Genomic DNA, 27,599 nt, shown 5'->3' with positions numbered 1-27,599 from the left:
TACCGCAAATTCCCAGACGCCGGCCAGTTTGGGACCCGCCCTCCGGAAGTGAAGCCGGAGAAACGCCACGTCGAAGGCGCGGGTTGACGTAAGCGCGCCCACGTCACGCGCCCAGCTTCCGGCGATGGGTGGTCCTGGGATCGGGAGGGGAGGCGGGGCGGAGGTGGGGCTTGGGGCTGAGAGAGGCTCTGTTGGGTAGGTGGGTTCAGACCGAGGGGACTACGGGTCGGCGTTGGGCTCAGCGGGCTCGAAACAAAGGACTATCCGGTGGGGACTCGCCGCGGCGCTTTCTGAGGGTCGGGTCGAGGCTTCCCGGCCTAGCAGTGCCTTCGCTGCGCGTTCTCAGGCGGCTTCTCGTTGTCTGCTCCCCGCAGCCCGAGCCGCGGTGGGGGGCCCGGCGCCGCGGCACCTGCTGCTGAGGGACCCCGCGGCCCGCCCGGGTGCTCATGATGGGGCTGATCTTCGCCAAACTGTGGAGCCTCTTCTGTAACCAAGGTGAGAAGGATGGAGCTGCGCGGAGGCTCGAATCCGAGGCGGAGGGTTTGGCTGCCGGTGGGGACACCGGAGGCAGGGGAGACACCAAAGAGGAAGGGACTTAGACCAGGGGGCGGGCAGAAACTTAGTGTTTTAGACCCGGAGGACGTGCAGGAGAGACCTGAGGTGTGGTAGAAACGGAGGCAGAAGACAAGGCATTTGGTGTCCCAGAATCCAAATGTCTGGATGTTGGCAAAGTAAAGCGGGATACAGCTAACGATACCCGGAGGCGTGTGGAGGGCCTTGTCCTGTCCTATTGAAGCGTTCTTGTGTCTGTGTGTAGCCCCAGGATAGGTGTCCGCCCAGAAGTCGAAAACTTTTTTTTAAAGCTAGTGTTGGTGCTTTGTTTTCCCGCCCTGCCCTCTGCGACGAAAGCCAGTGCACCTTCACTCTGATTTCGCCTGCTTGCTTCTAGGACTCGGGAATGAGTTGTGCTGTTCAGATACACGAGTTTTCCAGCATCTTCATCCTAAACACTTTTTTAGGCGTTCAGATACTGAATGTTCTCGGTTTTGTGTAAGACGTTACGTGTCCGTAATTAGTCTGGAGCAGGTTATGAGACACCTGAAAGTGGCAAGTCCAAAGGACCGAGAAGTTGCAAAACCTGTTCTGAGTCAGAATGAGATGTGATGTCTTATGAAGAGAGAAAACACCCAGACCAAAAAAGGGGCTACCGATAAGTTAAAGTTTCAGGCGTCCTTTCAACAGAAGGGTTTCTTAGTATTTGAAACCAGTTTTGAAAATCAACTGATTTCATTTTCCATTTGAGAGTCAGGCATAATTAGTAAGCCAGTTTTCTTTCCTTTTATGTTGATACAAATTTGTTACTGCTAATGTAGGTATCTAATCCTTTTCTGGATTTAAGAAGTTATGGAGGTAATGGAATGGCTTTAGTTGACTTGTAGATTGATAAGAATACTAAAATAGTCTTTTTCAAGTTTATAAATAGAGGCACACACGTGTATATGTGTATGTCTATATGTATTAACCACAGACAGATATTACTTACCAAATGATTTCAAAGTAAGCAGAGCTTTACACTTTGTATTATCCGTACATTTAACATATTGTTTTTGTTTATTTATTTATTGAGGCAGAGTCTTGCCCTGTCCCGCAGGCTGGAGTGCAGTGGCGCGATCTAGGCCCACTGCAATATCCGTCTCTGGGGTTCAAGCAATTCTCCTGCCTCAGCCTCCCAAGTAGCTGGGATTACAGGCACTTGCCACTGTGCCCGGCTAATTTTTTGTATTTTTAGTAGACACAGGGTTTCGCCATGTTGGCCATGCTGGTCTCAAACTCCTGACCTCAGGTGATCCATCTGCCTCGGCCTTCCGAAGTGTTGGGATTACAGGCCTGAGCCACTGCGCTGTTCCCATTTATTTGTTTTTTGAGACAAGAGTCTCGCTCTGTTGCCTAGGTTGGAGTGCAGTGGTGCGATCTCAGCTCACCACAACCTCTGCATCCTAGGTTCAAGCGATTCTCGAGCCTCATACTCCTGTGTAACTGGAATTACAGGCTCCTGCCATCGTGCCTGGCTAATTTTTGTATTTTTAGTAGAGAGGGGGTTTCACCATGTTGGCCAGGCTGGTCTCAAACTCCTCACCTCAGGTGATCTACCCGTCCCGGCCTCTCAAAGTGCTGGGATTACAGGTGTGAGCCACTGCGCTGGCCTTAAAGCAGCATTTTAAGACTTGCTTAATGGTATAAAGATTAATACAAAAATCAGTTTTCTGTTTTCCCTGAGCTTGAGAATTAAAACATTACCAGAGTAATTGGTTTTCCCTGTATATCCTTTTCTATTTTCCTTTCTCCCTTTTCTATCACATGGCTACATAGCTGCCTTCTGTCTTTTTTCGTTGGAGACATCCTTATCAGACTAGAGGGAATAAAAGATGTAAGGGGAAAATTTAGAAGATGATGAAAGACAGTCAGTGGCTACTTTTATAATCACGTAATTGTTCAGGCCTCCTAAATTGCCATTTCTACTTAGACTTTTCCTTTTCCTTTAACTTTCCTGTTGGAAAATTAAGAACCAGTGGTTATTCTGTTATTTTATTCTCATTCATTCATACAACCATAGACCATTCTTCGGAGTTAAGCATATGAGATCCAAAATTAAAAAGAAAGAAGAAGGATACCTTACTTGCTGGCAAAGTACTCAAACATCAGTAAATGAGATGAACATGAAAAAAAATGCAGGTGATAAATTATTTAACAGATATGTGTAAAAATGTAACATTGGCTGCAGAATAAGGTGTACTTGGACTTTAATGTAATGATGAGGAGGAATTTGGGTGGCATGCTAGGCAGACCTTGTAGAAGGGACATGTTATTCTAGGCAGAAGGATTAATATGCAAAAGGGAGAGGAATGAGCTAGTTTGGTACATTTAGAGAAGCTGAAAATAGTTGAGCTTGGCGGTATGTTAGTTTGCTTGTCAAGGAGTGAGGAGGAGATGAGACTGGAAAGACAGCTAGGAGAAACTTATCACAGAGGGCCTCCAAAGTTGACTAGGACATTAAAGTATCTAGAGCAAGGAATGGGAGCCATTAAAGACTTTAATCCACAGATGTATCTTAGCCTGTATTTTTGTTTTCTGCATCAACAAAATTAACTACCAAGCTCAGCATTTTCCATTTTTGTCACTATGCATACCTAATCCAGTGGATTTAGATGTATTAGAATAATATGCCCAAAGCCCCACCTCACACCAACAATCAGAGTGGGACTAGGTAGCCTGGACATCAGTGCCAAGGTAAATTGAATATGCAGCCAGTGTTAAAAACTTCTGATCTTACTTTATGTACTCCTTTCCCTTGTCTTCCTTCCCGTAATTCCACATTCTCATCTTTTTTTTCCTGTAGCATTTTAGAGTCTCATGCATCTTATAAATTAGATACCTTTCTGTGAATAAATATACTAAAGCATGTGTTGTCTAAGTACAACAATTTAAAAAGTACCTAATTCCTGCAATTTTGTATTGTTTAAACTGGAAGACTGGTTACTTTTACAGTTATTTAAGGACATAATTTCAAAATCTGATTATCTTTGCAAACATTTTATATATCATTGTAGTTCTGTGAACTACATATGTGTGTATGGTAGCTCACCTCTAAAGTTTTACGTTCTTTTTTTAAGTTTTGTAGGCATAGTCTTTTTCTCTCTTTTATGACTGTACAAACCTGTCATCAGTTTTTTTTTTTTTTTTTTGAGATGGAGTCTTGCTCAGACACCCAGGCTGGAGTTTAGTGGCATGATGTTGGCTCACTACAACCTCCACTTCCTGGGTTCAAGTGATCCATCTACCTCCACCTCCCAGAGTGCTGGGATTCCAGGTGTGAATTATGGCGCCTGGCTGAGTTATTTCTTTAAATTTTTGTTTATTTGTTTGATATGCAGTCTCACCCTGTCACCCAGGCTGAAGTGCAGTTGTGTGATCTCGGCTCACTGCAACCTCCCCCTGCCTAGTTCAAGCAATTCTCCTGCCTCAGCCTCCTGAGTAGCTGGGATTATAGGCACCTGCTACCATGTGTTTTTAGTTGAGACAGGGTTTCGCCATGTTGGCCAGGCTGGTCTCGAACTCCTGACCTCAGGTGATCATGCCTCAGCTTCCCAAAGTGTTGGGATTACAGGATTGAGCCACCACGCCCATCCAGTTATTTCTGCTGTTACCCAGAATTAAGAACAAATGAAATACGGTTTTAATTGTAGTTCCTTTTTAGAACCATGTAACAGTAACGTCTTAATTTCATTATTTAGTAATTTCCTTACCATTCATTAATTTCATGTTACCAGTTTGAACATTGGTTTCCTACTGTTTATGATTATTGTCCTTTACTTCTGACTGCTCAGTTCTGAGATCTTGTGGCTCACATTTCTGCCTTTAGCTTATTCTGCTCTTAGCTCTGGACTTTATGCCCGTTTCAAACACACCAATCTTAAACTTACCATCATCTATCTGCATCCTGTCTTCCAGACCATTCTTTTTTTGTTGTTGTTGTTTTTAAAGATGGAGTCTCACTCTGTAGCCCAGGCTGGAGTGCAGTGGCAGGATTTTGGCTCACTGCAGGCTTCACCTCCCGGATTCAAGCAGTTCTCCTGCCTCAGCTTCCCAAGAAGCTGGGAGAAGTGGTGTGTGCCACTAGGCCTGGCTAATTTTTTGTATTTTTGATGAAGATGGGATTTTACCATGTTGGCTGGGCTGGTCTTGGTTGCCTGACCTCAAGTGATCGTCCTACCTCGGCCTCCCAAAGTGCTTTGAATTACCATGCCCAGCCAGGCTTTTTATTATTATTATTATTATTATTATTATTATTAAACTTACCTTTTTTTTTTTTTTGAGATGGAGTCTTGCTCTATCTCCCAGTCTAGAGTGCAGTAGCACAATCTTGGCTCACCGCAGCCTTGCCTCCCGGGTTCAAGCAATTCTCTTGCCTCAGCCTCCCGAGTAGCTGGGACTGTAGACATGTACCACCACGCCTGGCTAATTTTTTGTATTTTTAGTAGAGGTGGGGTTTCACTGTGTTAGCCAGGATGGTCTTGAACTGCTGACCTTGTGCTCCGCCCGCCTCAGCCTCCCAAAGTGCTGAGATTATAGGCCTGAGCCACCACACCCAGCTCAGACCATTCTTTATGAATGATTTAGTTAATTCACTCATTTATTCAGATTTCTTATCAAATGTCACTCTTCAGAGATGCTTACTCCGACCAATTTGTCAAAAATAGTACTCTTGCTGAGTGGGGTGGCTCATTCCTATAATCCCAGCTACTCAGGAGGCTGAGGTGGGAGGATCACTTAAGCCTAGGGGTTGGAGGCTGTAGAGAGCTATAGTCATAGAGTGAGACCCTAACTCTAAATATAAAATAAATAAATAATTATCAGTCTTCCCACCCCAGTATTCATTCTCTGGTTTTGTTTTGTTTTGTTTGAGTCTGGGTTTTACCATGTTGGCCAGGCTGATCTTGAACTGACCTCAAGTGATTTACCTGCCTTGGCCTCCCAAAGTGCTGGGATCTCAAGCCTAAGGCACTGTGCTTGGCCTTTTCTCTGTCTTTACTTTGCTGTTTTTCTCGATAATGTTTTTATTATATGTAATCATATTATAAATGTGTTTACTTCTTTGTTGTCTGTTTCTTTCAGTGGAGATAACTTATCTAGGCATGAACTTTGTCTTATTCATTATTGCATGCTCAATGCCTGGCCCATAGTAGGTGCTAATTTTTTTCCAAATTTTTTTCAACATAAAACCTTATATAAAAGTAATACATATATATTGTTTTAAATAAGTTAAACATTTTAAAATGATGTGTGAAACTTGTAACTTTTTTTCCAGGATATAATTTTTAAGCATTATCATTTATCTTATGGTTAAAAAAAAAAGAAGTTAGTACTTTTATTTCCCTTCCTAGTCCTCCTGATACAATATTTTGGTTTAATCCACACTTAGTGTTTTCATTATTGTGACTGTAAAGTTTTTTACAGCTGAGCCATAGTGTGCTGTAATTATATTCCTTTTTTTTTTTTCTGTGACTTTTTCCTTCTTGAGTAAATAATTAAAACTTCTCATTGCTTTAGTTTTCTTTGTACATTTGGAGAAATTGTTTCACACTATCCAAAAGCCTCTGGGTAAGTTTTTCCCACCTCACACCTATCAGATGATTTATCTTTCCTCCCAGCTCCCTCTGTCCTCCATTTTGCCCTGATCTGGACTTGTTTTCCTCTGTGCCTGGTATACAGCTGTTGTGAACTTGACTTTGCTATCAGTCTAGGAATTTCCATTGGTTTTTAATTGCATTAAACCTATGTGTTCTTTCTTGCTTTACTCTCACTTTTTGATGAAGCACATTCTTTAGAAATTTCCTGCGAAAGTGTCCGTAGTATTTTTATTTTGTTTTATTTTATCTTAAGGTCTTTATCTTTTATTTTAGACAGGATTTTGTTGTGTTGCCCAGGCTGGTCTAGAATTCTTGGGCTAAAGCAGTCTTCCTGCATCATAAGTGGTAACTTTTTTGCAGTTCCACATGCGTGAAAATTTATTTGACTGTCCTCACTTTTGATTTATAATTGGACTGGCTACAGAATTCTGAGTTGGGAAACATTTCTTTCAGAACCCTGAAGACATTGTCTGTTCTCCATTCTTGATTTTTTTTCTCCTTCTAGCAGTTTTTAGAATTTTCTGTTTAGCTCTGGTGTTTTTAAATTTCAGGGGGTGTACCCTGTTATGTCATTTTTAAAATGCATCATATGTAGGCTCTCTGGACGTTTTTATCCTAAAGATAGACCTCCTTTGGTTGTGTGATTTTTTTTTTTTTTAATTTCACAATTTCTCATCAGATTTTTTTTATTCTTCATTTCTGGAAATTCTATTGGTCATACTCTGCTCAACTGGTTGTCAAAGATTCTTTTCTATTTTACTGTGTTATCTCTTTCTTTTTTGTTATGAGTTTTATTTTCTAGGTTATTTTCTTGGTCTTTCAATTCTCCTGTTAAGTATTTTGGTTTAGCTATCATAGTTTTCATTTATAAAATCTTTTTCTTATTTGCTAAACTTTTTATAATTTCTCTTGGGGCATTTTTTTCATGAACACTATGTCTTCTAAGTTTTTTGAAACTTCCGTTGCATGAATATACCACAGTTTATTCCTTCGCATCTTGATGGGTTGTAATATGATAAATACCTTTAAGACTTCTTGTAGACATATTTTTATTCTCTTAGGTAAATATCCTGGAATGCCATTTCAGGACAGATACAATATTACTTGTATAAGAAATTGCCAGATTATTTTCTAAAGTGGTTATACCATCTTTGTACTCTCACCAACAGTGTTTGTGAATTCTGCATGTTCTACATTCCTAGCAACATTTGGTGTTGTCAGTCTTTCATTTTAGGCATTCTCTTGGATGTGTAGTGATATCTCATTGTCGTTTCAATTTACATTTCTCTGGTGACTATTGAAGTTGATGACTATTTCACATGTGTTTATTGGCTATTTGTATATGGTCCTTCGGAGACAGTTCCTATCCTTTGCCCATTAAAACAATTTTTTGCATGCTGGGCATGGTTACTTGTGCCTGTAATCCTAGCACTTAGGGAGGCCAAGGCAGGCAGATCATCTGAGGTCAGTAGTTCAAGACCAGCCTGGCCAACATGGCAAAACCCCATCTCTACTAAAAGTACAAAAATTATCTGGGTATGGTGGCGTATGACTGTAATCCCAGCTACTCAGGAGGCTGAGGCAGGAGAACACTTGAACTAGGGAATTGGAGATTACAGTGAGCTGAGTTCATGCCACTGCACTCCAGCCTGGCGAAAGAGGGAGACTCCATCTCAAAAACAAAAAAGTAAAAAATATGTTTTTTCATATCTACTGCAGAATTGAGAAGAAACTAGGATCTACAACATGGTTATCTTTTCTCTTAGGCTCTAAGCTTCTTGAAGATAATACATTTTAAATACTCGTTCTATACAAAAGCATTTTTAAATTTTAAAATATTTTAGGAATTAAAAAATAAAATCTCTTTAAACATTGTATTTATATCTAGCCTGCCATTATTATATAAATAGTATTAAAAGTGACCAGGCTAGTGAGACATTGTGTAATAGCCCAGAGCTCCACCTCCGGAATCAAAGATTACCTTTACTTCCCAGCATTATGACGTTTGGCACATTATTCAACTCAAGGCTCAATTTGTTCATCTGCAAAATGAGAAATAATATCACTTTCCCTTAGAATGATTATGAGGATAAACTTACGTACTGCATGTAGAACACTGGTATATTCCTTTCATTATTGACATTTTTTTTTCCTGGTATCTGAGCCTTGGATTCTAGATCTCATCCTTAAGAATGTTATTATGTGATACTTCTGTATCTATTACTTTGTAGTAATTACACTATTTTGTAAGTGCTTGTTTACATACTCAACTTTATAAGATTCTTGAGGGCAGAGTCCTTGTCTTGTTCATCTTAATCACAAATACCACAGGCATTTAAATGAACTTAGTAAATGTTGAATGGCTAAATAATCAGATTTGCGCGGCTGCTCTGAAACACTTTAGGTGTTCTGGATTGTGGGTACTGCAGTGGGAGTGGGGAGAGGCCAGAGAATTGCAGAGGGAAGTTAATATGGCATAGCAGAAAGAGCAGGGAAATCTAGCTTTCACTGTGTCATCCTCTACCTGTATTTACTAGAGAAAGTTACTTAACTCCCAGGACCTCAGTTTGCTTATCTATAAAATAAGTGGCGGGGCGTGGTGGCTCAAGCCTGTAATCCCAGCACTTTGGGAGGGGAGGCGGGTGGATCACGAGGTCAAGAGATCGAGACCATCCTGGTCAACATGGTGAAACCCTGTCTCTACTAAAAATACAAAAAATTAGCTGGGCATGGTGGCGCGTGCCTGTAATCTCAGCTACTCAGGAGGCTGAGGCAAAAGAATTGCCTGAACCCAGGAGGCGGAGGTTGCGAGATCGCGCCATTGCACTCCAGCCTGGGTAACAAGAGCGAAACTCCGTCTCAAAAAAAAAAAAAAAATGAGTAAGGTGTTCCAGGTCAGCAGTTTTGTGCTATCTTGGAGTCAGGTTTTCAGATATGCATTTGGAGAGGAAGGCATGGAGAGGGCAGGAATATATCTCAAGTTCCGTGGTTTGTCCCAAGCAAATCTTATGATCCTATAGTCAGTGTAATGTAGGGACAGTTAGTTTTTTGTGGGTTTTTGTTTATTTTCAAGAGCCAGACTTCCTCGGTTATTCATCATTGCTGTCTAGGCCTTCAAGTCTTAGATGTGACATCGTATCATCTAGCTTTTTACTGCTTTTCTCCTTGCAATAATTCAAACTTCTGTGCTAGATTCCAAATGTTCCAAGTTACCAAGTTGGATATTTTCGTTTGTTTGGTTGATTTTTTTTGGTTGTTTACACACTGTCTATGTATAAGACTTGTTATAAACCTAGAAGGTGGCAATCTCTACTCATATTTTTTAGACTTTCTTATGTGTTAAAATTATAAGTTGGTCATTTTATCACACAGTTTAACAATATCAGATTTTAATGTGTTAGAATAAATTTGGACACATTTCACTATTTATTTATTTTTAATACTGCTACTATTTAGTGCTCCTTTAATACTCTTCTTCCCATGGTGTTAGTCTATTGAAGTCATTCATTTTTTTTTAACCTGCATTTTTCCACAAGTAAATGTTCTTACTAATTTTCTTTTGGATACCCATCCTATATATTTAGTCTTTATGTCTCATTACCAAAAAAGAAAAAGAAAAGAACAGACACCACAGCCAAGAGTGCAGAGAAACTTCCGTGCACGCACTTGATCAAAATTAAACAAAAACTATTAGATTGGACCTTTTCTTCAGTTAGTATAAATAAACATGCATCGTGTGGGGCTCTGGATATGCATAGATTAGTAACACTGGAAGCACTATTCTTAGCCTTTTATTGGGGGAAGGAATACAGCTTGGTCTCTTAGAAGAGAGAGATTTCTAGTGAAATACGATGTCTCAGGTGACTGTCTCATAGTATGTAGACACATTGTTAAAACATTCTTCTTTTCTTTTGTTTTGTTTTCTTTCTTCTTTGAGACAGGGTCTCACTTTGTTGCCCAAGCTGGAGTGCAGTGGCCCGATCAACGCTCACTGTAACCTTGACCTGCCGGGTTCAAGCCGTCCTCTCGCCTTAGCCTCCTCAGTAGGTGGGACTATAGGCATGTGCCACCATACCTGGCTAACTTTTTTTTTTTTTTAAGAGATGATGTCTTACTGTATTGCTCAGTTTGGTCTCAGACTCCCAGATTCAACTGATAATTTCTCCTTGGCCTCCCAAAGTGTTGGAATTACAGGGATGAGCCTCTGTGCCTGGCCTAAAACATTCTGATTTACTATAACTGACAGTAATAGCGCTGTCTTAACCCAAAATTCCTTCACGTTAGGGACCTACCTTTCAAAATAGTGCATTATTGGTGAGTTTTACCATCACAGGCCTTCAGTATTATGTGAAGCATCATAATACAAAATGTGAAGCGAGGAGCAGGATTGTTTGAAAATGACCTGGGTGTTCACTTCAGTTGCTTCAACAAGGAGCCATCTGGTACTATCCGTCCATTCCTTTCTCCCAACAGGATTATCTGCATTCAGGTTTTGCTTATCTTTAAACTAGTGGCTTCCTTCTCATCACCTCAAGCATCTTGTTTTCTCTAGATGCTTGGTAGGTGGGGCTTCTAGCTGTCACCAAAATTTAGAATGCTTAGTGCCAGGTAATCTGTTTGTTCCTCCACTGTTACATATTCTTGTAGTTTAAGGGATTGCAAACAGGATAATACATAAAGATTGGCTTCATTAGAAATTAGAGGATATGTAGCTGTTCATGGTGGCATGCACTTGGGGTCTCAGCTACTCAGGAGGCTCAGGTAGGAGGATCACTTGAGCCTGGGAGGTCAAGGATGCAATGAGCCTTGATCATGACATTGCACTCCAGCCTGGGCAACAAAGTGAGACCCTGTCTCAAAAGAAAGAGTGGTGGGGAGAAGAGAGAGAGGGAGAGAGAGAGGAAGAGAGAATTATAATGAGTTATACTAAGCAACAAGTTTTGTTTTGTTTTGTTTTGTTTTACAAAACAGCTTCTGCCATGGTGAAAAGAGCCCTCCCAGAAGACCATATCTGTTTATTCTCAACTGTTACAGGCTGTACCAAGACTGTAGGTCATTAGACGACCTGCACATCTCAAGAACATAACTTTTCCTGATCGCTCTTGTTTTGGCTGATGAAGTATTATGACTTTAGAATAGGAATATGAGCTGAGAGTTGATTGTATGACCATAATGTTGACATTCACCAGAGGTCATCAAGAAGAGAAGGGTTCTGATATGAGATGTGCCAAATCGTTGCCTACAAATCGACTGTGTTGTGGTTCTGTGGCAACTTCCTTAGGTGCACTGTTGATGTTAACGTGTAACCTTTTAAGCATGCCTCTGCTTTGGAGAAGGGGATCTTTAGTATACTTGGCATAAGTTAAAATTTAGGAAAGATGGCATCTGGGGTGTTTTCTGTATTCAAAGGACATTGCAGAATATGTACCACTTAACAGAATAATTAGATAGCTTTAGCAACTGCTTATGAAAAGAGGTGACTAGTGCATGACACCCAAAAGAAGAAAGAACTGAAGAGGTTTTAGTTGTACAAAGAGCAGAAACAGAATCTGCTCAAAAGAACTGTAGCATCCAGCTGGAAAAAAAAAAAAGTTAAACAGTAAGTGATTGTATAAAAACTTGTTGAGAGTATACATATATCTTTGTGGCAGATGAAACATTTCAATTTTAAGCTTTAAATGGGATTTTTAAGTGAGAGGAAGAAACAAATCTTGGTACACATAGGTGGGAAAATTTACAGATGTGAAAACAATTTGATAAAAAGCTAACTTGATTGGTACAGAGCTAAAAAGGTGTGTAAAACAGGCTTTTTTAAAACACTTACATTTTAGGTTATAATTTTTGCCTAGATTAATATTTGGATCTCCCCTCCTTAGATGCAGTACAAGTGACCAACTTCTCTGGTGTTTCCTGCCTGCCCATCTCCCACGTTCTTTTACAAGAGAACTAGACAGAGAATCGATGATAATTGATGTCTTACTTTACCTAGGTAGCCTTAACATCATAACATTTCTTTCTGTATTTTAACAGTCTAGTAATAGATATTCTGTGAATGATTCTCATTAATGAGCTAACTAATAATCATTGTTGAAAGCATGTAATTGCAGTAATGCCACAGTGTTAAATGTTTATGTTTTGCTTTCTTTTCGTAGAACACAAAGTAATTATAGTGGGACTGGATAATGCAGGGAAAACCACCATTCTTTACCAATTGTAAGTATGGGTGTGCATTAAACAGTTTTCACTAGTTAATGAAACTAATTGTGTTTATAATTATATGTTTTTTTTTTTTTTAATTTTACTAAACACAATCTATAGAAAAGTGAGTGAAATAAACAGTTGTATATTTGCTTAAGCCTTCACAAACACGAAATTGTTTTCTGGCCTTGAAAGAAAGACTTAATATTAAACTAAAATAAATAAAGGCGGGGTGAGATGATAAAGTGGATTTCACTTAGTTCTTCCAACACTGGGGTTGATGTAAATAAATTGATACCTCTAGGAAGCTATTGCTACCCTCCTAACTAATAGCTTTGGAATTGTTTAACATAGCCAGACTTGTCAAGTCAAAAGAAATGTGATCACTCTGAAAACATTGCTGTAGTTGCTTGCAAGAGGGAGAGCCTTGAGACTTTCAGAGAAATCTATAAATACCTTAGGAAATGCTACTTGTTAGAGTACTTTCCATTATCCTTTCAGTGCCAATGAAATGAGCCTTATTAAGCAATTGAAATGGATCTACCAAGCACTTTAACAAAATAGATACACATTTCTTTGCACCCCTATGTGGCTCTTACCTCTTGCCACTCATCTTGCATTGGAAGATAGCCCGTAGCTCACCAGAAGTAGCCAGTGATTAACGCATTTGTCAACTACTTTGCTAAAAAGCTACTGACTTAAGGTTTGTTGTTTCACAGTTGAATAACTACTTGTTTTTCTTAAAAACATTTTCATTCATTTGTTATTATGTGTCTAAATATGAAATAGATTTTAAACGTCACATGTAAACATTTCAGAAACCTGTCATCTTTGTTGAAATAATTTTATATATATGGCTTCAAAAATATACATAAAACCCAAGAGAGAATTGCATGCCTCCTCCAACACAGTACTGGCACATTACCTGCAAAGGCATATTTGTTGAATTAATTGATAAATGTAGCCTTACCAATGATTATGATAATATGAGGGATATAAGCATCAGTATTCTAAGAGTGTGTGTGTGTGTGTGTGTGTGTGTGTGTGTATTTGAGACAGTTTTGCTCTGTTGACGACGCTGGAGTGCAATGGCACGATCTCCACTCACTGTAACTTCCACATCCCAGCTTCAAGCAGTTCTCCTTCTTCAGCTTCCTGAGTAGCTAGGGTTACAGGCACCCGCCACCATGCCCTGCAAATTTTTGTGTTTTTAGTAGAGATGAGGTTTTGCCATGTTGGTCAGGCTAGTCTCAAACTCTTGACCTCAGGTGATCCACCCGAAATACTAGAATTACAGGCGTGAACTACCACGCCTGGCCTTCTAAATATATTTAGGGTTAATTAAAATTTTCACTTGCCCATGGTCTTCTTCCTAGGACTACTTTAGATTAATATGCCTGAACTAATTTTTGTGGCTAAGTCTCAACTTAGACAGTCTTCAAAATTGTGGATAGCCTACTATCCAATATTTGCTAATTTGCAAGTATTGGCGTCACAGTCACCTAAAAACTTGCTGTTTCAAGACATTGGGTCTTATCTAACTGATAGCAGGGCACGGTGGTGTGGCAATTTTAGGCCACAGAAATGCAAATTCATGCCACACTGTTTCCTTCCTTTCCCATCAAGCTTGCAATTCCTTCCATTAAAAAAACAAATAAAAACCAAAAACAAAGTCTTTCTTCTGAAGTTGTTTAGCTATTTATTCGCACAAATGTTCTCCAGGTTTCTAATTTTCATGCTAAGGATCATTGGTGCAGAAGGTTGATTGATCTTAAAAATACAGAGATGAAAGTTGCATCAGGTTCTCAAGATTTATAAGAGCTTTTATGGTGTCTTGTCTTTTAACAGCTTAATGAATGAAGTGGTTCATACTTCTCCAACCATAGGCAGCAATGTTGAAGAAATAGTTGTGAAGAACACTCATTTTCTTATGTGGGATATTGGTGGTCAGGAGTCCCTGCGGTCATCGTGGAACACATATTACTCAAACACAGAGGTATGCTAAAATTAATTTTGAATTTTAATCAGAAGGACTGAAGAGTAAATATAGAAAGTAGATAGGCTGCACGTGGCCATGTTGACAGTTGCCTTTTAATAAGATCCCTTGTTGTAAGGAATTTGGGTGGATTAATCAGGCCACAGGGTCCCGTGTCGCAGGTCTATTTATCAGTTGAGGCAGGAACAAGGGTAAAATTTCTCAAGGTCGATTATCAGGAGCTGCAGGAGCTAGCTCTTCTTCTCCCTTTGCGGTTTTTCTGTTACCTTAGACTTTCCGGCTCGGGTAGGCCATCTGGAGCTGTACGTGTGAGTCACAGGGGTCACCATGACTTGACTATGGTGTAGTCCATGGTGCAGTCAGTTCAAAGAATCTTGCATCACTGTGTTAGCCGGGCTAGTCTCGAGCTCCTGACCTCATGATCCGCCTGCCTCGGCCTCCCAAAGTGCTGGGATTACAGGCGTGACCAAATTTGAGTTTTCGAATAGAAGAAAAGTCAAAAAGAAAGACTATTGAGAGCAGTAAGTTGAATGCTTACTGCTGGCCAGGCTCTCTCCATTCATCTTCACCAAATTTTTTTTTTTTAAGACAGAGTCTTGCTCTGTGACCCAGGCTGGAGTGCAGTGGTGCAATCTCGGCTCACTGCAGCCTCTGCCTCCCGGGTTCAACCAGTTCTCCTGCCTCACCTTCCTGAGTAGCTGGGACTACAGACCTGTGTCACCACGCCCAGCTAATGTTTTGTATTTTTAGTAGAGACAGGATTTCACCATGTTAGCCAGTATGGCATTAGTCTCCTGACCTTGTGATCCAACCACCCCAGCCTCCCAAAGTGCTGGGATTATAGGCGTGAGCTACTGTGCCTGGCCCATCTTCACCATATTTTAATGTCTCCAGGCTGGGGGAATCTGACACTTGGAGAAATTATATAGATTTTCCTAAGATCTCACAGCTTTCTAAGAGACCCTGACTCAGGGAGGAATAAATTATTTTACATTTTTTAAGTATAACTTAATTTAAAATTTTCTTATAACATGAATCGAACATTTAAATGGTGGTAGATTGTATTTTAATTTTAAAAAAGTGGATTTGTAAATCATCTCTCCAAGTTCTCTGTCACTTGTAAGTTCAGAGCTAACCTGGGGAACAAACCTGGATATATTCGTCTTCTATTTCTGCTCTTATTTGTTCGTAGAGGCAGATTTTCTTTTAAGGCCATTCAGTACAGTTTAGAGAGATTTATCCTTGAGAGTATGAGTTCACAGTTGCATCCATTTAATTGTTCTTTGCAAAGAAGTACACCTAAACAATTATTTTTTCTAAAATGAAAGCTTTTAAAAATTGGAGTTGGGAGGGAGGAGGTGGACAAGGATGTAATATGAAGAATTTTTGTGAACTAAGTTTCTTTTTTAAATAAAAATAACTATATTGTTGTAGATTTATATTATAATAGCATGTGTGCTTGTGTGTATATATTCCATTGCAATGTGTAAGTAGTAAACTAAGATGCCATATCGTAGATAATCAGCACTTGTGGTAGCACTTAATTATTTTATTGGGGATGCAGAAGATGTTGGTAAGCAAATAGTATAAAGGATAGCTTATTATATATTTATAACGTAAAATAACATTCTGAAACCAGAATAAGTTAGAAAGTAAAGGAAGGGCCAAACTAAGTGGCTCACTCCTGTAATCCCAGCACTTTGGTGGGCTGAGGTAGGAGGATCGCTTGAGGCCAGGAGTTCGAGACCAGCATAGCCAACATTGGCAAAACCCCACAATCTCTACTAAAAATACAAGACTTAGCCAGGCATGGTGGCATGCGCCTGTAGTCCCGGCTACTCCAGAGGACAAGGCATGAGAATGGCTTGAACCTAAGAGGCAGAGGTTGCAGTGAGCTGAGATAGCACCACTGCACTCCAGCCTGAGTCTCACTGTCTCAAAAAGGAAAAAAAAAAGTAAGGGACAAATGACATTGCTGCATATGATTAATTTAAACATCAGAGCTGTTAGTAGTTTAAAGCTGACAGTTAACTCCAGATGTGAAAAGGGTAGTTATTGTTGAGGAATAGGTCAAAGTAGTTTCTAGTGAATCCATATGTACTTCAGGTATTTCAAAAGAGTGGTTCTTGAAATGACTGAAACTCTGGAGGACTTAGCATGGGTCCAGAAAGAGATATCCATTACTGATACCATTTGCATGAAATGTTCTTTTAATGAGTGATCTCTACAAGAATATCAAAACTACTACAAAGAACAATGGCCCCTGTCACTTTGCTTTTTGAAAATTCTTCACATTGAAGAGTCCCTTAAAAGCTTCAGTGTGTCCATTATAATACAAGAAGTTACAGGTGTTAAGTAATTCCCGACATGTTTCTCTGATTAACTCACAGTTGCCCCCCAGCTTCTGTCCATTCCTCCTTTGCCACATGGCCTTCTTTCCATTTATCCCCTTCTAAGCCCAACTCAGTTTATATTCAGATTCATTGTCTGTTTACCTACTTGTATTTATTTATTTTTTATTTATTTTATTTTATTTCTTTGAGACAGAGTTTCACTCTTGTTGCCCAGGTTGGAGTGCAATAGCGTAATCTCGGCTCACTGCAACCTCCGCCTCCCTGGTTCAAGCCATTCTCCTGCCTCAGCTCCCTAAATAGCTGCGATTACAGGCATGTGCTACCACACCTGGCTAATTTTGTATTTTTAGTAAAGATGGGATTTCACCATGTTGGTCAGGCTGGTCTCAAACTCCTGACCTCAGATGATCTGCCCGCCTTGGCCTCCCAAAGTGCTGGGATTACAGGCGTGAGACACAGCACCCAGCCTGTTTATTTTTCTGAGACGGAGTTTCACTGTGTTAGCCAAGCTGGAGAGCAATGGCTTGATGTCAGCTCACTGCAACCTCTGCCTCTCAGGTTCAAGCAATTCTCCTGCCTCAGCCTCCCAAGTAGCTGGGACTACAGGTGCACACTACCACACCCGGCTAATTTTTGTGTTTTTAGTAAAGACAGGGTTTCACCATGTTGGCCACGTTGGTCTTGAGCTGACTTCAAGTGATCTAGCCGCCTTGGCCTCGAAAAGTGGTGGGATTACAGTTGTGAGCCACCGCACCCAGCCTGTTTGCCTAATTTTAAAGTCATCTCTGTAATCTAATTTCAACCTTCCTGTCGCAGTTTATTTTGGATCTATCTCCTGCTGTAATAGCATCACTTCATCTCATTTCTTTTTATTCTGTATAAAGTATTCAGTTTAAGGGCCCTTTCTCACTATATCATCTCCATCTCTTCCTCCTTCCTCACTCCCTCCCTTTTCTTTTAATGAGTCAGGGTCTCTCTGTAACCCAGGCTGGAATGCAGTTGCATGATTCTCAATACAGCCTCAACCTCTTAGGCTCAAAGCAATCCTCCCACCTCAGCCTCCCATGTAGGTGGGACTACATGCCTAGCTAATTTTTATTTTATATTTTTTGTAGAGAGGCAGAGTCTCACTATGTTGCCCAAGCTGGTCTCAGACCCCTGGGTTCAAGCATTCATCCCACCTCACCTTCTGGAGTGCTGGGATTACATATGTGTGAGCCACCATGCCTGGCCTATATCTTCTTTTCATTTTATTTATTTTTTAATATGGAAGACTTATGTTTTTTCATGTATAATTTTATCAACAGATTTCTCCTGCTTTTTTCTGGCTTCTTGCCTTTATTTAATTTCATCTGCATTTCTAGTATATTAACCTCTAAGTATATATGTTTCAATCTTGAGCATTTATGGTTGATACTGTTTTATAAAAATGTCTTATTTATTTTTAAAATGCATTTGTCTTTTTCTTTCAAACTAGCTTTTCTTTCTAGGAGTTAGGAGATTGTGGTATATATAAGTAAGCAATTATTGATTGTTTAGATGAATGATAATGGGGTACTTTGAAGTTTCAGTGAAAAATGTTATTTAATGTAAGTTTCTTTTCAAAAATTACTTTTTACTAACAGCATTTGAAAACAAATCATAGTATTATGTATTTGGGCATCACTTGAAGAAAATCAAGTTGGGCACAGTTTTTATTTGTTGAAGTTATGAGTTACCATTTTCTTATTGTTAACATTCAGATTTTACTGCTTGATATAAAAGCTGTTTATGATGAAAAAGCAGTAGATGTTTTACAGTAATGATGATGCCATGTAGAGAAAGTACTTAAATAATTTGAATAGTTTTACAGAAAAGTTTTCAACACCTCATTCAATTTTCTGTCTTTCCTTTTAATTTTCTTCTAGTTCATCATTCTTGTTGTTGATAGCATTGACAGGGAACGACTAGCTATTACAAAAGAAGAATTATACAGAATGTTGGCTCATGAGGTAAATATTTAAAGCAAATCTTTAAAAAACAATGTAGTTAAGTATCTGTACATTGCCTTTCCTTTTTTACAAAGATAACGTGATGTGATTTTGGCCATTTGATCATTAACACAACTTTATACACTAAACTGATAAAAGTCTTGAGGTAAAAAATGTTCATTACTTTTTCAAACTTAAAAAAAATAGCATGCTAATTTGTAGATTATTACTGTTATTGCAAAAATTGTTCAAAGTTAAAGTTACTTTGAAAAGTTACATGCCTTTGAAAGTCTGATAAATTGAGATAAGCAATAGGAAAACCTAAGGGTATTTTCCCCAAAAGTTTATAATAACTGAAAGTTCTTTAATGAATAACTTGAGATTACTTAATTCTAAGTATTTCAGGTATTTAAGAAAACTTAGTAAAACACATTCATGCACCATATTAATGTAAGATATGAAATATCTTTCCATACCTTGCCAATCCAATTTTCTTCCCTTATCTTTCAGAGGTAACTACTATTCTACAAGTAGTAATTGTTATTCTTATGCATATTTTTATACTTTTACTACATTTTTATGTCTTGAAATTATACAGAGTATTGTATTCCATGTTTTTAAAACTAATGCTGTATAACATATATTCTTCTGCAACTTTCTTTTTTTGTACAACATTGTGATTTATCCATAATACATTGTGATTTATTTATGTTAACATGTACTTTCCTTCCTTTTAACAACTCTGTAGTTTTCCACAGTATGAATGTATCACAGTCAATCTATTCTTCTACTATTTTGGTAGTGCAAACAATGCTAAAATGAATGTTAACCAATGAGTTTTGTTACACAAAGACTAATAAGTAATAAGTATTGCCCAGCTTCTACCGCCAGTATTCTACTTTTAAGTTCTGGATAAACTCTAGTATTTGGCAACATACTACCATATTTGCCTATTAGAATATTATTTATTTAGTTTTGAGTCTGTATTTAAAATTCAGATGTATTTTTCAGTTTGACCAATGTGACTCAAAAAATAAAAAATAACTTTTAATTATTTAATACTACTCTGTTAAAATGAATAATGAAATTACGGGTATTTGAGATTATTTTTAAGTTAAATATTAGTGCCCAATTGTGTTAAAGTAGAATCCCTTCATTATAACTGTTCAGCTGGGTAAATTTAAATTGTGGTATTTCATATATTAGAAATATCTTGTCCTGATTGCAGGATTTACGGAAGGCTGCAGTTCTTATCTTTGCGAATAAGCAGGATATGAAAGGGTGTATGACAGCAGCTGAAATCTCGAAATACCTCACCCTTAGTTCAATTAAGGATCACCCGTGGCACATTCAGTCCTGCTGTGCTCTCACAGGAGAAGGGTAAGTGTTCATGGGTCTGAGGGAAGGTATGACTTCTTTCAGATTTCTTCTTAGGCCAACTTGTTTTCTTCTTGAATTCTGTTTCTTTTTTGTTTGTTCTCAATTAAAGGTGATTTTTTTTTTTTTACAGTGTGTCTCAGGCTTATGACGTAGAAATAATTCTACTAGAATCACTGACAACTTAAAAACTTTTAATGTAAATATAATGTTTTACCAAGAAAAAGCAATAAACTATTGAGTTAAGTTTTCATAATCCAAATTTTTTTATGTTCTTTGTTGCTTTTATCATATACTGAGAATAAACTGTAATGTTACCTTTCTTTTAAAGAGGAAGCTTGCAAGCAATTTCACATTTTCTGCAAGAATTTAAACCGAAGCTCTCAGCTTTCTTCAAGAGTACATCTCCTTTATTATTAGGAGGTCTTAATTCTAACTCCTTTATTATTAGGAGGTCTTAATTGGGAGGCATAATTCTAGACAATAAACATTTGAGACAAATGCCATAATAGTCTGTTCTTCCATTTCCAACAATTTGAATGTGGATATTAGGCCAGGAAGAACCCAATGTTATTTACGTTTTACCCAGTTTATATCAGAGAACTTATTTATCCTCGAATCAACCTCACCTTAGTTTTTCTCTTAGTATTTATCGGAAATGGCTTGCAGTGTAATAACTGTGTGTAGGCTTTTTTGACTCATACTTTTTAAGATTGAGTCATAAGTATTCCATTCTTTAGAATTTAGGAGGGTAAAGTGAAGTTCCTGCTATCTATCTGTAATGGTTTAAATTTCAGTTAATTTTAAAAAGCGAGGAGTATTTGCGATCGTTATGACCAAACGAGCAAAGTTATATCTTCAAGATGAGACCAAAGCAATTTCCTGCAAACTGATTAAGACTATTTAAGTGACTGTTCCATTTAAAAATTTCAATTTTTATATTGTTACTTGAATGTTGACACTGATGTAGGTAAATAATGATTATGCTACCAGCCTTTGGTTAAGACTTAAAAATAAGTTTGCTTTCAGTTTTTAAGTATAACGTCTTTAATGTTAAAAATACCTCTATTTTTTGTTCAGGTTATGCCAAGGTCTAGAGTGGATGACCTCCCGGATTGGCGTGAGATAACTTTTTTGCTTGAAAGAGACTGCTCTATTTATTCTGTGACATGAACATTTTTTCCTAGTACCTGGCTGCTAAGGCAGCAGCATGTTTAATTTATAACAACACAAACCTCTGAGAGCAACACTTGAATCAAGTGCAGCTAAACATGAAAGATTTTTTTCTTAACTTTTTTTTTAACGCACTAATCTTCAGTTGGATGAACATAACGTATAACTATGTTTTCAGCAACAATTCTTCTGTTTATTCTAATTATTCGGTGACTGCCTTGTAAGAAATGTTTGTCATATGTGTAATGTCTTCTGAAATATTGTTATGACCTTAATGACCAGTTGCTTTCAATTCTTGACCACCACTCCCTCCCAACCAGAGAATTACTGGTTTGTTAGAGTAGTCGTGGAAACCATCAGGTACTGCTTGCAAACTTCTCTGGCACTAAACAGTTGTTCCCTGTATAAGCCATTCGTCTATTGGACAGAACTTACTATAAAGAAAGAAATCTACCTTGAGGATATATGTAAGGAAGATTGTACATCATGAGTACTTGCCTTTTAACTTTGCCCTCATTACTGCGAGTCATGGAATAATGTTTAAGTTATTTGCATGGAAATTAAGTAGGCTGTTTATTTATCTAAAGGAATCAAGTTCACTCTTCCGTCTACAACATTTGGTCAAAAACTAATTAAGGTAAAAGATGAAAAGCCCAGCTTTGATGTTAAATATTCTTGAATAAATCTGATATTCTCAGAATATCACATTATTCAATGCATATGAAACTATCAAAATTTAGTAAAGCATACCAGCACTAAAAATAAGACAGTTGGAATATATTTTAGTATCAGTTTATAAACAACTTTATTATCAACAGAAATTTTAGCCGTTTTCTTTGCAAGGTATATCACAACTGCTTTGGGCAGTAACTAAAGCCGAAGTATGAAGAGTCCATTTTGTATCTTGAAACTTGGAATTGTGTCTGTCATAGCATTTTTACCACCAGCAGTGTATTACTTTAAAAACTACATGGCTTTCCTTGAATTTATTTGACGGTGTTATGTAATAGACTTGAAACAGTTGTCATCTTTGTAGTTATGCCTTGGGTTCTAAAATCTTATAGGAAACTGCTGAATTTAATCCTAGCTTTTAGAATATTAATATGAAACTCAGAGTTAATATTCTTAACGACTTATAAATTAAAAAGAAAAAGCCATGATCTATCAAAAGTTTATTGGATAGCATTAACAGGTTTTTGAGGCAGTTGTCTAATATGAACAATAATCTAAACAGTATATGCCTTAAATTAAGAGGAAAGACAAGTGTTGTATTTCGATCCTGTTTATTCAAATGTGTAGTTTTGCTGAAATGAAAGGGATAAAATGAATACATAGAGAATATAAAACGATACAAATAATCATTTTTGCAGTATTTTAAAATTTTGATCAAAAATAAGATTCAGTGTTCATAATATCAAAATACGTGTTCAAAATTGGCATTTTAATTTTAATCTTTTTTATTTGTAAGTTGATTTAAATTTTGCTCTTTTTTCTGTTGTGTTATATTTAGTCAAGTTAATTTAGCCGAATGTGGTAACATTTTTCTGATTTATCTTGAATTGTAGCACACCCTTGAACTAAACAATGGCTAGAGGAAAGCTTTCTGGGCTCTGGAAAGTAGTTGTTTAACTTTTTTTAAACCTTTTTCTTAGTGATTCTATATCAAATAGAGTATAAGCTTAGTTTAACTTAGTTTAGTTTTTAAATAACCATTAAGAACATGAGTAAAAAGCAGACATAAATCAATATGGATGCTTTGTGGTGTGTGTGTGGGGTGTGGGGAATTAAGAAGATGCTGTTTACCTAAGCACAGTTTGCCTGAATTTCTACTTGGTTATATTGTTTACCATAAGTACTGAGGATAATTCTCATAAGTCTGTCTTGAGAAAAAGCATACTTAATACTCCTGTATTTGTTCTTATGAAATGGTTATCTGCCTTCTTGTATCGAGTAAGATTGGCTGGTTGAATTTTCTTCTGTCAAAATATATGGTTATTTTTTATATTACCACATCAGCATTATATTAAAAGTGTTTTTAATAGTTGATTTTATTTTGCCAACGACTAGTACAGACTCAAATTTGCTATTTAATTTTTAAAATACAATTTATTTTCTAAATCCTTTAATAAATATTTGGTTAGTTTTGGATTAGAAATGATTTATGTTAGCCATGTGTTAAAGATGAAATTGGCGTCAGTGTAAAGTGTTCTGATTGGGAAAGTTCATGATTAGCAAATTCATGTAAGACTTTTTAAGAGTATTTTTTAAGTTTTCACTTAAGTCTTTCCTGTGACAGTAACATGAAAACTGATTATTCTGTACTCCAAGAGAATGTTTTAACCCAAGCAAGTATCTAATACTAGAGCATTGATTCTGACATTCATTGTAAATCAGTGAATTACAAGATACTGTCTGAAAAGTGTACATTTGTAATTAGTGCCTTTATTCATGTTTTGAAATAAGTTCTCAGTTTTATATTGTACCTGTTCTTTTGAAGTCACATTAGCAGCTAATTATTTCAGTGATGAAATAATCTGTGTTTCATACCCCTCTTCACCTCCATGTATTGGCTAGCACAGTCTTTAGTAAGTGAAAAGCAAGATACCCACTTACATTAACATTACCTTCGGGAAGGAGACTGTCCTACCTTTTATTTTTAATTTGAAAATTAAAGAAATTAAATTTTAACTGAGATCTTTTAAGTATGTTATAACCAAAGTGTAAAGTTATCCTTGCTAGTTCAAATACAACATTTTTCTTAATTTTGAGCATGTCATGTCCTTTGTTCATCTTTAATTAAACCCATCATTCTTATTGAAGCCCATTTGAGAACTTATAGAATTAATAGGACCTTTTATAAGGGAATATACTGAATATTTTTTATTGTTAATGTAACTAATTCCTTAAAACCTGGAATATTAATATATATAATCTATTAAAACTGAAGATTAAATATGTAATTTTTGCTTTTAGTTTGTGTTAGTACGCTTAAAGGTATCATTACTTTTATTCTATATTCATTAAAGGAAAGGTAATAAATTCATGTTTCATTGCTGAAAAATTTTAAATGGGTGCCACCCCATAGCCATAGTCATTTTAATTAAGCATAATTAAACTTTCATTATAACATAAAGAGAAAATAATTAGTTTACTATGGAAACAGTGATAGGCAGTGCCATAAACAAAATTCTCTGAAAAGTTGTGGAGGGCACAAAGAAAATTTTAAAGAAGATAGAAGCTTTAAAAAAAAGAAAAAAACTGTTTAGTATATTTTTTAGGACAAATTATAATTGTTCTGAATGATCAATTTTTATTTAGTGCTTAACTATGTAAAACCATATCAGTAGAAAAATGTACTGATGTCTTATATAAAGATGGATAAATTTTGTTGGAATTTATCTTTGGAGACCAACTTTACGAGGCTGACTTTTCATTTATGGCTTTGGAACCAAAAAAACCTAACTCTAATTCAGTTCTAAAGGATATTTTATATTTTGCCCGGGTAAAGTGACTTCAAGGTACAGCATGGTGTCTTGTATCTAGTAAAATATTGTGCTGGCCATCCAAAAAAGTGGATTCGAGCCTTAATTTTGCCATTCGTCAGTTGTCCAGTTGACCTTAGACAATTAGTGTCCATGGCTTTTTTTTTTTTTTCCCCCATATGGAGGAACTTAAACTACAACTCTAAAATGTCTTTTGGTTTTAAAATTCTTAATTCTTACATGCTATTATTAAAAATTAAAAATGTCCCAGATCGTAGGGAAATACAGAAATTAAATGTATTTTTATCCATTATTTGATCCCCACCTATTATTTTATTTAGAATATGAATACAACCAAGTAGGGAAAAAAGTATTAGTAGCTCCTATTCAACTTAAATTCAGCAAATAGCTAACGACAATGCAAAAGAGAAAACAAGCCATATTGCTAAGAAAAGGATAGTAAGCTTCTTAGACAGAACCAGCCTGTGTTGGAAATAATTCTCTTCTAGAGAATTTACCTTATTTTCCTGGCTTGTACTAATTGAATGGAAGTGGTTGGTTTGTTCAGAGTTTATTGCCTTTTGATGCCACCCCAAACTACAGTTCTGTTTGACTTTCCATATTGAAAGAGTAGGGTCAATAGCCAGGATGTTAATCTTTTACAGATGTCTACATAAATCTGAAAGTGGTTTATAGTCCAGGTTAGTTTTTCAGTACTGTCTCATCCTTATTCATTCACTATTACTGTGAAGACTGAAATCCAAAAGCCAAGTTCCCCCAAAAAGTACAGTATTTTTTAAGAATTCTAGGTGACCAAAATAAATAGAGGAAGGCCAGCATAAAAAATGTGTCCACCTATTTCATTTAAAATTTAAAGTAGAAAAAAAATTGTGTCCATCAGACCCAAAGTCAGCTTTAAATGTATGTAGTTTGGTGAAACGTTTAGGAAATATTAAGTTGGTGGGCGACATACTGACAAACAAATTCAAAGCACTAGAAAGTAAAGCAATACCAGGGGTTGAAAACTCTTCAAAAGGACGTCAGGTAAGAGAAAATGTGAATGAAAGCAATGAATTTCTGCCTCTCCCCCTGTTTAAGGCACTTACAATTACAGAAAATACAGTCTTTTTACTGTAGAGCTAGATGGCCTATATTATTTTTAATATGGCCAAAGGAGTGAAGACTGACTAGGCCTTTAGAATTTGGAACTGTAATCACATAAAGGAATCTTTTGCCTTTTTTAAAGCAGTAACCTACATTTTCTCCTGGAAATGGAGAAATATAAAATGTGCCGTGCATAGCTTTTGGAATAGAAAACAAAGTTTTAAAAGAATGGAAATGTTTTCTTGCACAACTTGTGAAATTTTAATTAGAAAATTACCTCATTTTTCAATCCATAAGGTGCTTTGTTCAAGTTTGTGGGATGTTGTACCGTCTCATAAAAACCCCCTTCACGCAAACTGTATTTGAAATATGCAAAATACATAACTAAGGGATAGCATTCCTTGGAGATTTTGTTTTGTTTTACTTTTGTTTACCACCAGCTGCGCCAACATGGTAGATCTATCAGATTCACATACAGTTTTTATTAAAGCACATAGGAAAGTGCTCAGTCAATATTTAATTAGTTTAATTAAATAGGAGAAAGGAGAAATCCTAAATTTGATTGATTTTATTATACTGTGAATATATTTCCATCAGTGTTGGTAAGATATCAAATGACTGTCAGTTGATCTCGGTCACCAGTGACTTATTTGCATGGTCAAGCCCTATTCACAAGAGACCATAATCACTTTAATCTTATATTTTCCCTCAGGAAATTTAGGGACTCTGAAGCCCCTGTTTTATTCTCTTGGAGTAAACTGTTGAGTGTAGTTGTGAAATTTTTATTTATGACTTTAAAAAAGTTTAGCTGCTATTTCATTGAAAGTGTGAAATAAAATGATGGTCATGGTTTTTTTCACTTATGGAAGAGTTACAGATTTTACCATGTTCATCTATTCCACAGAGCATATTGTAAACAACAACAAAAAACCTAACAGCAATCACAGCCTTGCTGATGCGTTTATTCTAATCAGAGTGAATGATTATAATCACACATTGCTATTTTAACATAAATGGGTGCTTTAGAGCATTAAAGAGGAAGCAGTAGGCCCTGTACTCAATATATTTCTTGCCTCAGAATGTAAAACAACTTTAAAGTGTCTGTATTCATATTCATGTGCATTTCTTAAGACTTAAATACAAACTTGTTATCCCTCAAGCTTCAGGCTTTCTGCAAAAGCTCTAAGAATATCTTAGTTACTATGCTTGGTCAACTAGAAGATGGTATTAATAAGGTCAGAATTAGGAATTGGATTGCTCTGTGGGTCCTCTGGTATTGTGCAGAGCAAAGAAAAATGTTTTTCATGTCACAAATTGTCTGTCTGAACCCCAGCCAAACAAATGTGTTCCATTGGTCCAGTATATAAACATTAACAAAAATTTTAAAGCAAGTAAATTAATGCATTCACATGATCACTTCTTGAAAATGGTTCAAAGCATGTTTTCCTGATGGTGGGGTTGTTGAAATGACATGTTTTAAAGTTTTTAATACTTTATTACTGTTACGAAGTGCTGCTTTTATATGTGAAGTTTAGGTTGCCGGTACTCATATTTTTTTATTTCTGCAATTATGTTATAACGAGTTGTTTGCATGCCTACTTAACCCAAGTAAAAGGATGCTGTTTGCTCTGGAATGTTCATCTCTTAGACAGGTTTTGGCTCATTTCCAATCATGGTGCAATATAGTGTAACATTCATTTGTTTTCAGTCAACAGTTTTATTTTTGTCATAATAAATAATTACTTTTCCAATAGAAA

At 37.0% G+C, this 27,599-nt stretch overlaps 1 protein-coding gene across 1 annotated transcript; it reads left to right on the top strand.

Annotated features, from left to right (window-relative positions):
* The first annotated feature begins 145 nt into the window (after nucleotides 1–145).
* ARL5B (ADP ribosylation factor like GTPase 5B) lies at nucleotides 146–27,599 on the top strand. The gene is made up of 6 exons (XM_032243931.1): nucleotides 146–495; nucleotides 12,341–12,401; nucleotides 14,235–14,382; nucleotides 18,644–18,727; nucleotides 19,935–20,086; nucleotides 21,164–27,599. The coding sequence occupies exons 1-6, from the start codon at nucleotides 447–449 to the stop codon at nucleotides 21,210–21,212; spliced, it is 543 nt and encodes a 180-aa protein (XP_032099822.1). The 5' UTR covers nucleotides 146–446; the 3' UTR covers nucleotides 21,213–27,599.

Source organism: Sapajus apella, unplaced genomic scaffold (assembly GCF_009761245.1).
Source record: "Sapajus apella isolate SASKATOON/1434 unplaced genomic scaffold, GSC_monkey_1.0 scaffold53, whole genome shotgun sequence".
In the NCBI taxonomy this organism is placed as follows: Eukaryota; Metazoa; Chordata; class Mammalia; order Primates; family Cebidae; genus Sapajus; species Sapajus apella.
Note: the sequence above shows the minus strand (reverse complement) of the source record. Positions and strands in the feature narration are given on the sequence as shown.